General features: G+C 49.1%; 1 protein-coding gene across 2 annotated transcripts in view; it reads right to left on the bottom strand.

Moving 5' to 3' along the window:
* Positions 1–8,614: 8,614 nt before the first annotated feature.
* SYNPO2L (synaptopodin 2-like) overlaps positions 8,615–13,133 on the bottom strand; it is a 35,827-nt gene continuing 31,308 nt past the window's right edge. For both annotated transcript variants that reach the window (XM_014956255.1, XM_014956254.1), the window contains exon 4: positions 8,615–11,941. In XM_014956255.1, coding sequence (XP_014811741.1) covers positions 9,621–11,941 — 2,321 coding nt within the window. In that variant the 3' untranslated portion in view covers positions 8,615–9,620. The remainder of the gene's footprint in view (positions 11,942–13,133) is intronic.

Genomic DNA, 13,133 nt, shown 5'->3' with positions numbered 1-13,133 from the left:
CCCAGTTGGGTTCTGGTTCTGAGATGAAGGGAACGTATCTCATTTTACTGGATTACTCAAAGATGCACACACCTTTCAGCTTCGATGTAGAGGAGAAATCCTGCAGAAAACATTGTTGTCCTTTTTCACATTGGATCAAAATCAAGTTGTCCACTGAATAAACCTAGAGTTTGGCGCGGGGGGGAGAACCAAACACAGCTGTGATTGTAGCAGAAATCCTCCACACAGAGAATTGCAAGGGAAGTTGATATAAAGGGACATCAGGAGACAGTCACTTTCCCTTTTTCCTAGATTTTGCAGTTGGTTTTGCCTTGAACCAAATGTGTACAAAACTTCCTGGTGTGATAAGTGGGTGGAAAGCACAAAGCGTTAACCCCCAGTAGTGTTTGGAAGGTCCTGTATAAGAGTGCTGTAACATACCTGTGGGCAATAACCAGCCTTTATGCTCTGCTTGGAGTCATAGAATCATAGAATGGTTTGGGTTGGAAGGGACCTTGAAGATCATTAAGTTCCAATGGAGGGAGTCAAGGCATGTATGGCAATCTCCTGGCCTAAAGTTTCCCATTTTCCTCTTGTTTGCATCTGTATAATCACTGTGTATACCTCACATTTTGCCTATAGCACAGCTCTTTTATTTTCCCTCATTTCTATCTATTTTAACACCGCGGTGTAAGCTTTCCACAGCTGTGTCCTCCACTGAGCCCAGCAGATACACCAGAATGATTCACGAGGGCCAGACAGTGCAAATCCTGCCCCCGTACTCCCGTGCCGGTGATCCGGGAGCTCGGTGATCCCCGGAGCTGTGCCAGTGTAAAACAGGTGTAGGGGGTAGCACAATTAAACACCCACTGCCTGCTCTGGGCACCATCACAGAGCTTCACGCTCTGGTGAAGGCATTTACATCTGCACAAAGCCGGAGGGTGTCAAATACCATTCTCACAACGGACCATCTGTCCGCGCTTCACATGTCCTGCGCTTCACAAGCGCAGGTGGCCACAGAGGAGCAGGTCTCTTGGTGTTGGCCAAGCCCTGCTCACCGCAGGTCGTACACAGAGGAGTATTTTTTCACCACATTTCTTTCTCTTGGATTGGTTTAGCACCATGCTGGGCCTTTGCCCAGAGTGCCCAGTGCCTACTGTGCAGTCCAGTTGTGCTCTTTGGGATGCTGCTCTCCTATTCCCTGAATTCTAAACCCTACTTATTAAGGGACCTACTGCCTGTCACAAGGGGTGATGGTAGGTGGGTGGGTGGGACACACAGCGAGCAAGAAGAGACACAATGTGTGGCTATATTGCTTAAAATCAGCAGCCCTTGGCCTCTCCTTTCGCAAAGGCATGAGGTACAGTTATCTCTTAATTTTAAGAAGTTTCTGTCTCCATTTTGATAATAATCTAAGAAATGAATGTGATTTATACTGTGGGGTGAGAAGCTGAAAAATGCAGCTACGGGTATATGGCACCTTCTTGCAGTCACTAGAGTGATGCTAAATTGCCTGCTCTCTCCTTGCTTCCAGCAGCTGTTGTCAGACCAATGTATAGCTGCTGTATTATTTCTCTAGTCATCTCCTGTGCCTTCCTGAGCACAAATTAAACCTTAGGGGAACAGTTCATGCCAGATGGATATCTGGATATCCCAAGAGAGACTAGGGAAGATGAAGAGAAGGGATGTCTAGCATGGTGTGTGAGGATCTCAATCGTTATGAGCAGGCGTGCCCAGTAATTAGGACCAGGAACAAGGCACTGACAGCAATTCAGGATGAGCCAGCTCCAGGGGACAAGACTTCTCTGTGGATGCCCAGCCCAAAGGGCAAGAGGAAAGGAGGGTTAGGGGCAAAGTCAGGGACCTTGAAGTCCAGCTTCAAGTCCAGCTTCCAGTTCCCAGCTGATGGGAACCGTGGTCTGATGGGAACAAAGCATTTGTACACCAAGTCAAGGTCTCGTGTGAGAAGTAGGCAGGGTGGTGAGTAACTGGACACGAGATGGGCTGAGCAGGCATATGAAGGAAAGTAAGCTAGGAGTAGAGAGTACAGGGCAGGATCTTTATGCAGGACTCAGAAAAGCATCTGGAAGATGAAATGATCAAATAGGGAGATTCCTTTATTCCTGAGATGCTGGTGCATAGTATTTAGGTTCCTAGACTAAACACCATACTCCTCAGAAACTGCAGTAGCAAAAACCAAGGTTTTGCCCAGCCTCTCATCTGGGTTTTTCAGTGCTGTTGTGCCTGTGGCTGTTGTCAGGCTCAAGTTCTGAAGAGACCTTGGCCACCTCCACTTTGAAAGATGATCCATAGCCCTCATTCAAGTGCTATGTGAAGTCCTGTTCTGTCCTTGCAACCCTGATCCTCCAGAGGTTATTTTCATCTGCATGTGCATATATACATACACTGGGTGAGACACAGGACCTAAGAGTGCAGCTGGAGTGTTCTGTGCAGAGCTTGAGCCGTCAGCCTGGAAGAAATCTAAGACAGGGTTTATCCTATTAGTATGGCACAGGATTTACAGGGTGGTTTGGATAAAGCAGCCCAGCATCTGACACTTATGCACCAGGGCACATCTTTAACTGAGATTCTCACCTCCTACTCTACCTTCAAATAAATTATGTGTCTCCATTTTCATTTATTGGGCTGAGAACTAAATCCTGCTCCTTTCTCTTCTCTATGCACAGTTTCTCCTGAGAGATAGAAGCGTCCAGTTCACTAGTCTAGAAATGTCCGTGGTGGGTCTAGCAGAGACTTCGTGCTACTCAATGATCCAGGCTTTAAATCATTACATGCCTTGCTTGATGAGCTGGTTTAGTTTTGGTTTGGGGGAGGAGAGGGGAGGGGATTTACCTGGAGTGTGGTGAGGTTTGGTGGCTAAATTCCATCTTTGCTTGAGTACATGGAGTTTCCACTGAGGTCAGCGGGGTAATACATGTGCTGCCTGTAGGACATTTCAGCACTTCAGGGAGGAGTTTTTAATCATACAAGGAATGGTCTGCATCTCGCTGTGACCACCCCCCTCTTTCCAAATATGCCCTTTGCTTAACTGGCCTTAGGAACAACTTGCACTAAACTTTGCTTGCTCTGACTCGTATCTTCAAAATTCACTTCGTTTTGCACTGTATTCTTGTGCTCCTAATTTCAAATGGTCTAACTTGACATTATCGATGTCTGCAAAACCATTGCAAGAGCAGCAGATGAGATCTGCCTCGTTACACAGCGCTTGATGGACATAAGCAGTAGCTAAGACAGGCATCGTCAGCAGGGCTGTCTCCTGAGCACGTTTTAATCATGTGAAAGTCTGGCAAACAGTGTCAGTCTGGCAAATAGCCTTTACCATTCTGTTTTTCCAAAGATAGAGAGCTAAACCTTGACCTTGCTCCCTTCTTTTCCTGTAGCGCAGGACTGATCTGTGCTGCAGCAGATTTCAACGTGATTCAATCTGTTCTGAAAATAAGTTGCAAAACTCTTGATTTGGCTTTTTTTTTTTTCTGGTTCTGTTTTATTTTTAAATACATCACATATAATATTTGTGATTTTAAACTATTTCATATGTGCTTAATCCACTTTTACCCAACAGGACATCATGAAGAATTTTCAGTAGTCTCTAGCACCACAATAGGAAATCCAGTTAATGCCAGGTGCCCTCCTGCCACACGCTGCCACCCAGGAATCCCCTCCAAGCTGCTGCAAGACTCTCGTTGCCAAAACTCCCTGGTATGAGGCAGGCCTTCTCCTCTGGTATGTGGGACCGAGCAGCGCCATATGTGAACGCCAAAAGAGGATAGATTAGGAAGAAAGGATTTCCTAAGATTTTAAGCCCTCCAGACTTAACACCACGCCAGGCGAATGCCAAAACCCCGGGTAACTCACAGAAGAACAGTGGCAACATCTAGTGGCCGTTGAAGCTATAGGTCTGTACTGCTTGGGAACACCCTTCTACTCCTCCATGCCACATACTTGCCCTGCTGTGCTCTGTGCTGGACACTTCTCCTCCTATCGGGTATGTCTGTTTGGGGGCAAATATCCCCACTAGGCACCTTACTATTTTCTGGTTTTAAACTGCTCTCTGACCAGCACACTGAAGTCCCAAGTTGATCCCTAGCCTGCTGCATGGCTGTTCAGTAATCCTCTGGCTTTGCTTTGGGCCAGTAACCTCAGAGCTGGCTCCCGTTCCACCTTTGAAAGTCTCTTTGTCTGTCATCTCCTGACGTGATCTACTGTGAGAAGGAAGGACTCTCACTTGAGAAGGCTGTAGAGGTTAACAGAGAATTTAATCAGAGCCCCGGACACAGCAGCTCTCCTGCAATGTGTCAAACCATCTGGAGTAGCTCATAATCCTACTATCTCAGCTTTGTTAAGCAAAACAAGATGCAGCCCTAATCTGCAGCCTGTGCATCTGTAGGCTTATTTCTTTGGGAGCTGGGCTTCTGGTTGGAGAGAAGCTCAGGTTTGGCATCAGCAAACGTCTCTGCCCCTTTGTGCGTTTCCTGTCCGCAGGTCAATCAGAAATATGCTGGATACTCCCAGGACCCACCTCCAGACCCCTGCATAAGGGACCCCTCCTTGTAATTAATCTGAATAACATCCACAAAATGATACCTGGACAAATGTCCAGAGTCTGCAGTCCAATCCTACAGCTGACCTCAGCATCTCCTGCAGTACTCAGGAACTGTTGTCTGTGAGTGACACATGCCTGGGAAAGGCAATCTGCTAACATTATCCTAAACCAAGTACAATGAACCTCTCAGGACCCAGAAATTGAGTAGATTTTAATGTGAATAGGGTTAGAGTTAGGATCGGGCCTGGAGCCTGAGGATACAATGGGATATATTTGATTTTCTGACTGATTTGGTTTTCTGATCTCTTGGCTAATATTAAGAACAAGTTGAATTGTTCAATGTGAGTTTATATTTAGATTTGCCAGAGCCGACAATCTTCCATTGATACCAGATTCACAAGCAGGGGGTAGGGTTTGGGTCAGAGCAGGCTGAGGGGCAGGGCTGGGGCAGGCCAGCTGCAGGTGGCCCATGAAGAAGTTTCTTCACCCTGTGAGTAAGTGAGTATTTTATAGCCTGTAGTACCAAAGTTCTGGGTCTCAGTTAAGTTTTTGCTTGCATGGAGCATTTTTAATGTATAGGGGCTTTAAGTACAACTTAGGAGTTTTTATTGCTGTGACATCCCATCCTTTTTTGGACTCTGTGTATTTTCTTGGCCTTAGTAGTTTGTCAGTAGTACTAACATGCTGTACACAAGGCAGTTATTTCTGGGTGCCAAGCAAAGAAGGTGACAAAATGCCACATGTAAAGTGCATATCACAAGTTTATTCTTCTGCACAAACAAATAGAAAGTGACCATAAATCAGGGAAGAAAAAAAAAAAAGACAAAACAGAAAAGGAAAAAAAATGTATTTCCATGAAGAAAGATGCCAAATCTGTTCTCCTTCTGGGGTCACATCTTCCACCAGACAGAGCACTGCTGTTGGGCTCCCGTTTTCAGAGCTGACAAGTCTCTTCTAGGAACAGGGTCTGGTATGGGATGCTGGATATTACAGCAGAAAGGGAGCATATTCTTTCCAAGGGACAATTCTTGCTTGCACTGTGCTCATGGCTGGCGATCAGTGACTCCTCATCACACCAGTCTCTTCCGAGATTCTTCCCCTCAGCTGCTGCAGGATCGTGAGGTTCTCTCTGGCAAGTGTTTCCCATATGTTCAGAGGGAAAGGACTGATACTTCTGAAGCAAAGATAAACCCCCAGAATTGCCATAGCTGCAATGTGTAACCTGCAGCATGCTAGAGAGGGGGGATGATAGGCAGTTTTAAATCACAGCCCGTGCAGATATCTTCAAATGTTGAACAAGGGGACACTGGGGTTGGCCTATCACTGCAGCTTACAACTCAGCAGGTGGGAGCTAAAACTTGCCAAACAAGTGTTTATATCTGTGCTTGTTCAACAGCTGAGGAATTAGAAATTTGGAGAGGCTCAAGAAAAACTTATATGGTTCAAAAGTATTTCTCATAACCTCACCTGAGACCTTTCAATAGGCAACCCACAATATTTTCATTAGCAGACACTAGCAGAGTTGCTTGAAGCCAGCAGTAGTGTAGGTATCTTCCTTATAGCTTAGCAGATGCATCTTAGTATTACTTCTCATCTCACTCTACTTACAGCCACAGGCCTTATTTGGGATACTCCACAAGCACTGTAGGCCTCATCTGCAACACCCTCTGCTTCTGCAGATCAAGTCCTGTGTCAGCATAGGATCCAGAAAAGATTGGGAGGGGCTGAGATCCATCAAACTACTTTGGCTTTTCTTTTAAACGCAGCTTTGAACCAAGGATGTTAGAAGTGAAATGCAGGATCCCCAGCCTCCTGGTTCTTTTCCTTGCTCTGATGTTTAATAGTCATTCTCCAATTGGACCTAACCCTTTTTTAATCTCCTGCCCATTACATTATCAGAAATGATGGGCCAAACACAGTTATTCCACTCACGTGGGTCCTAAAATCTAACATTCAACAGTGTTTGGCCATCACTCCTTGGCTTGATCAGTGTGTCCCAGAAATCCAGAGTGGGACCACTGAAATACTAACTACATGCAACCCCCCTTACATGCTAAGGCCAGACCTCTCTTTTTTTCCAGTGGCAAAATGAATTTCCCAAGACGTTCAGGCCCTGAGAGCACTCACCTTTAGGAGCCTGAGGGAAAAGGACACTGGAGTGAGATTCAGACTTTCTGAGGTTATTTATGCACTGCAGAATTATCTTGAGCACCCTTTCTCTGGTCCACACAACCCCTCTCTACATCTGCGTTCAGTGATGCTTTCAGCCTGGGCTAGCTTGTCTGTCTAAGGCTAGTGGCTAAAACCACTAGCCAGTGACAGACAGCACTCCACAAGGAGTCTAGAGATGAAGCTTTTGGAGCACTGCTAGTCCATGAGTTCCTTTCCACACCTTTCCTAGAAAAATAGAAGACTATTCAGGTCGCCTGCTCCTATGTCATACATCCAGGAGCATACATCATACAACCTCTTCTGGCTCAGCCACCCCTTTGCTCATTAACTCAAGGCATCCCCAAAGATTTTCTTTCCCTCCTCTCCCATGGCTGGTAGTTTGCCAAGTGAGGTGTAAGTGCTGTTCCTCCTCCCTCCCCAGCGTGCTCATCCTATGTTTCAGGACTCCTAGGAATGTGCACTGCAAACAAAGGCCTGCAGAACAAGCCCAGCCAGAGTGTGAAGGATTCAAAGGCAGGATTGTGCATTACTTTCCCTTTTCTTCTCATCCTGTCCCTCCCAAGCTTGTCTGGGACTAGAGCTGCTAGATGAGTTCTCCAGCCCTCATTTTCTTTGTGGGAGAACATATACAAAATCTTCAGGGGCTCACACAGAAGCACTTTAGAGCCTCCAAGAAAAAGTAGAGCCCCCAGCTTTTGTGAAAAGAGCTACACATGGTAAGCTCCAGCTACATAGAGGAAGGTTGGCTTGGACTTAGTGTGAAACCACACCAGCTGCACTGCTTGCAGACTTGGCATCAGCCCCATTTGCACACCTTTTTCTCTTCCCAGAACCTACATTTTTGTACATCCAAAGTTTGGGCTTAGTCCAGACAGAGGACAGCTTCTTCTTGAAGGAGAGGAGCAGATCTAATGAGATGGAGACATAGCTCAATGTCTATGCTATGAGACCCTCAGCCTGCTTCCAGTACTCATTCCTGAGGGTCTAGCAAAAGGCTGGGCAGCCCCTGCCCAGGAAGAGGTGGGAAGCCCCTTCCCTGCAGCTGGGGCATCTCCTGTGTTTGGGAGCCAGGGATTCAGGAGCAGTTTTCTTGGTTTACTTGTGGGATCACAATGTAAAAGTGGCTGCTGCAAAAGGGGAAGTGCAGGCAGAATGCAAATCACAGGGGTGTGTGCAAACCAGAGCACAGATGACATGCACACACCAGGAAGAGGTGGGAAGCCCCTTCCCTGCAGCTGGGGCATCTCCTGTGTTTGGGAGCCAGGGATTCAGGAGCAGTTTTCTTGGTTTACTTGTGGGATCACAATGTAAAAGTGGCTGCTGCAAAAGGGGAAGTGCAGGCAGAATGCAAATCACAGGGGTGTGTGCAAACCAGAGCACAGAAGACATGCACACACACATGCACAGTCCCTACTAATAGTCTGAATTCTTCCCTGGGAAAGGGAATGCTTCCTTCACACATGCACAGTCCCTACTAATAGTCTGAGTTCTTCCCTGGGAAAGGGAATGCTTTCTTTTTCAGTGTAGGGATTAAGTCTGAGGCTAGCCTGGGACGCTCAAAGAGTAACCAGTTCTGCTTCCCCAGCATCACCAGCAGACTGAGCTCTGTATGTGTGTGTGAGTGCAGATCCTCTGGGACTCTCAGAGCACTTCAGTTCTTACCAAACAGACCCCAAGGATACTTAAAGCATTTAGGATGAAGTTCTACTTGTGACTTTCTCTTTCCCTGTCCTCCACTTCCATACTGAGAGTGTCTGTAAAGAGGCTCCTTTTTCCAGCTCATCACAGAGTTTTCAGCAAGTTTTATGTCACGACCTATTTCCAACCTTTCCACACGTCTGTCCTAAACTAAACGATGATGTGCAAAGAACCTTTCCACACGTCTGTCCTAAACTAAACAAAATGATGATGTGCAAATGTGTATTCAATCCTGTCTCCTTTAAAAGCCACCTGTACTTTCTCCCACATGATCCTCCTTTGTACTTACAGCATCTGTACCCTGTTCCAGCAGGACTAACACTTCAGGGCCTTCCCTGTGCCACTGCCTGAGCATTAGCTTTGACTTTGTGTCTCCTCAAAAATCAGTACTTCCTTCCGCGGTTCCTCCAGCTTGTGACAGGCCCCACCAAGTCCATTCAACACCTCTCTTTGGCAAACTGCTCCCAGACCTGGGGTGCCACGTTTAGCACCAGCCAGGATGACTCTCCCTTTTAATCCCAGCCCTGGTGACTGGAGGGATGGGGACACGTGGCCACCCTCCTGTGCAGGGCACACAGCCCCTGCTCTCTCTGCTCCTCGCCTCCTTTCCCATGTCCCTCCGGACGGGAGTCTGAGAGAGGTGTCCAAGGCAAAGCCCCACTTTCATTTCACTTTCACTCTCTGCTGAGTGTTTGTGTTGTGTGTATACAGACTGACAGGCTCAGAGAAGAGCAGTCTCATGGGGAACCTGGGGCTTCTGTACTGTAATCCCACCTCTGACCCTTTCTTCCTGGAAAGCTCTTGCCCCCGCAAACTCCCTCCATTCAGGAGTGACTCCCAAGCCCTTGGGAAAGGAAAACCACTACCGCCTACGTGTCCTCACATGAGACAACCTCTGCCATTGACCCCCTCCAGAGGTGGGGTTTGCTGCTGCGTGCACGTTCCCAGTCTCTGTGTACCCCACACATGCCCTCTCTCCACGTTCTTCCTCCTGCTGTAGCCACAGCCACAAAGCCTTGCCATGAAGCTGCCCATCTGAGACCAAGGGGAGGCTGGGGGAGAGGGTGGTGCAGAAGGGGCATAATTTTTTTTTTTTTTTCTCTTTTCTTCATTTTGTGTCACTCATCCCAACGTACTGAGCTGACATGAAAGACAAAACGAGCACTATCTCTGCGGGGCCACGGACGGGATGGGAGGGCTGCCTGCCTCAGTGGTGGCCAAAGCTTGGCCTCCACACATTGGCCTGCATCCCCGTTCTCGCTGCTGAGAATTTGGGCCTGGCCACCTGAAACCGAGTGGCCGAGGCTGGGTTGGGGGAAAGCCCCTGGCCCATCTGACTGGGCTCTGGGGAGCTTGGGTATGGCTTAGGGGACTGGCTGAGCTCCACCTGGAAGGGTGCCGGTGTCGTGGGGGCAGAAGAAGCCATTTCTGTTCTCCACACTGGCTCATCCAAAGTGGTGGCCGAGCGGGGCACAAGCACGGTGGGTGCCAGGCTGCTTGAGGCTGGCATGGGAGCCGGAGTGGAGAAGCGACGAATCTCCTGGGTCTTGGCTGTTTTCACGGGGACCTGCTTGGCTGCCATGAAGGACGAGCCAGCCTGTGGGGCTGGCTGACCAGGAGAATCCTGAATGCCAGGGCTCGGGGGATCCCCAAAACAGAACATGGCTGACTTCAGTTGATAGGGCTGGTGGCGCATTAAATCAATGACCTTGATCCCTGATTTCTGGCCAGGTGCCTTTTTCACTTTGCTCTCTGCTTTGCTAGCCTGAGATTTGCTGGCTGCCAGCGGATAGAAAGGGGAATGCATCGGGTTGTAAGCTATTGGAGGGGGAGCCCGGATGTTGGGCGAATATTTCCAGGATGAAGGTAGAGAAGGAGAAGGAGACGGGGTCCTGGGCTTGGACTCTGGCTTCGGTGTTGTCTCCACCACGTATTTGTCCATGCGGCTCTGGCGTTTGGCAAAGAGCTCTGCCCCCTTGCCTTTAAGCTGAGGCATGTCCTGGGCCCCATTTACCAGTCCAGCATCTTGGTGGGGCTTAGGAGCCACTGGAGGTGGGGTCTTGAACTTGCGGCCAGAGGACTGCATGAAGTTGCAGGCCTCAGCACCCAGGCTGAGGAAGTCCTCCTCAGGCCCAGACTCGAAGCCTGCCCCAGGGTGGTCACCTTTCGGCTTCTCATCCAGGTTCTGCACCAGAGACAGGAGCTCAGGGTTGGGTGAATTCTTCTTCTTCTCCTCGATCTTACTGAACATGGGTTTCTTGTTGCCCCGCCGGCGAGCCTCCTGCAGGATGCCTGTGCGGGGAGCTGGCACGGCAATCCTCTGCTCCCTGGAGGTTAAAGGCTCAGAAGGAGGTCGTGGCATTGCTGGTGAGATGGCAGGAGATGGCTGCTTTGGCACAGGGGAACTGCTTATCGTGTGCTGTGATGGTGCTGGACTAATATACAATGAAGAAGAGGCTGTTCCGGGAACTCGTGGCTGGGATGAGGCCACCTCTCCTCCTGGCTTTGAGGGAGCTGAGAGAAAGATAGAGGTGGTGGATGTCCGGGCAGTGTTGGCAGAAGGCTTCGTCTCTGGAGCACTTCCTCCCTCTCTTGACTCTGGTGGTGGTGTTGGTCTTCCTGGTGCAGGAATATAGAGAGATGTGGAGGAGCTGATTGGACTGCGGTGTGTTGGCGCTGGTGCACTGGCAGGTGTTCCTGGAGCCAGAGGTGAGAAAGGGGGAACCACCGTGCTTTGCCCACCCAGACTTTCACTAGGTTTTTTGGGTGCAGATGGCCTGAAGATGACAGAGGACGTTGCTGGGCGCTGGCCAGAAAAGCCAGGAGTAAAGGGCCGTGCAGACCTGTTGAACATGCTGGTTGTGCTCGCAGAGAAGGGGTCGGGGCTTGGGGGAGGTGGGAAGAACGTGGGGCTGGGGGGAGCCAAGAGCTGAGTGGGGAGGGTGGCTGGCTGCTTGCTGGGCACTTGCACACCTTCCAAGTGGATGCTGAGGGGCACGCTCTCTACCTTCACTGGCACAGGCATATCTCCGTTCACTGTGCTCTGCTGTGGCTGGGCAACTGAGGCAAGCTGAGGGCTCTTCTGTGCCGGGACTTTCTCGACTGTGTACTTCCCAGCCCGTTCCCTCTGCTGCTCAAATAATCGTGCTCCTTTACCTGAGGCCTCACTCAAACCTTTTGGCTTCTCTTCCTTCTGTTCCGAGTCAGACTTGGCCTTTTCAATGTCCAGGTAAGTGTTGTCCCAGTCTGAGTGATTAGTTAGGCTTCGGGCATCAGAGAAACCTTCCTCATCAAATTCAGACTCACTAGTTGGAAAAACTCCGTCTTCTTCCTCGTAGGAGCGGTCCTCGTCGACGCTCCCAAAGCTTACCAGTGTGTACTTCTTAGCCCTCTGCCTGCGCTTCTTGAACATCAGCACCCCCTTGGAGTGGGGGTTGGGGGCGTCTGTCAGCAGGGATGCAATGGTTCTGCACTTGGTTTTGGCTTCTTTCACGTTCTTCTCTTGGATGCTCTCGTGGCGGTGGAGCTCTGCAAGAGACAAAAAGAGGCGAGCTCAGAGCTCAGCAAGCGGCTGGGTGGGCAAAGATGGACAATGAGATGGCTGTAGGTGTTCCAGTGCCCACACGAGGAAACACAGTCACTCCCTGCCCTGATTTTTCTTTCCTACCTTTGCTGGTAGTGTCTTTAGGAACTGCTGATAGAAACCCAGGTGCAGTTTTCTCTTGCAAACACAATAGAAGTCCATGCAGGTGTGGGAAGGGAACTCCCTCCTCTCTGAGGGATGGTCTCCATTCCCTGGTCAGACCTGGGATTTCCTATTTCTGCAGGATGTGGCCAAGAGTCCCAGGCTCTCACAGCGTTTTTCCAGTGCATGTCTTTACTCCTGGTAATTTTTACCATTTACTTATCACCTTGAAGGTGGACCCCTGCTTTTTGTAGACCTTTCTCCCACCGTATGGAGGATTCCCAGGAGCAAGTAATCCATCTGACCCCTGAGAGTTTGGGAAGCAGCCACTGCTGGGCTGCTCCTGCCCTGGGCCCTGCGGTGCCAGCTACGGAGTCAGCATGTCTGACTACACTATGTGTGGGGCTGTTTGCTGCAACAGCAAGAGGCATGTTTTCACCCTCGCTTGTCTCACTTGTCCCTTGCCTGTGCCCCATGCCCAGCAAAGAAGAGCATTTGCTCCTGAGCAAGAATCCCAGACCTCCACAACTGATCGGCCAGGCCAGAAGGAATCCACTTAGACAGGCTTGTTTGGAAAAGCCAACACCTGTTGGGACACTGGCATGAAAGTGTGGGATAACCATTTTCCACCTTCTCTGCCAGCCCAGTGGTCAGTAAAGCCCCAGGGAGGAACATTGTGTTCTCTACCCCGGGAAAGCAGAGTGTCAACAAGATGCAATAGTAAAATGAAACTCAGCTGCCCTAAGGAAGGTATGGACATGCCTTAAATCAATGTTCAAGTGACAGAAATCAGCACTAACTTTGCACAGAAAAAAAAAAAGAATACCATAGACTAATTTTTTATTTATTTCATTTCATTTCATCCTTTTCCTTACTCCTGTTGTCTTTTTCCCAGTATGATAGTACATATGAAACATCCATCCACTGCCTGCGTCTAATAATTTGTCAAAAAACTGTGTAGCACCTTGTCCATCCCCGATGTTCTCCAGAAAGGGGTACAAAATTATGCGAGAGGAGAGGAGAGGAGAGGAGAGG

The sequence above is a fragment of the Calidris pugnax genome, unplaced genomic scaffold (assembly GCF_001431845.1).
Source record: "Calidris pugnax isolate Ruff unplaced genomic scaffold, ASM143184v1 scaffold196, whole genome shotgun sequence".
Classification (NCBI taxonomy): Eukaryota; Metazoa; Chordata; class Aves; order Charadriiformes; family Scolopacidae; genus Calidris; species Calidris pugnax.
This window is presented reverse-complemented; position numbering and strand designations above follow the sequence as displayed.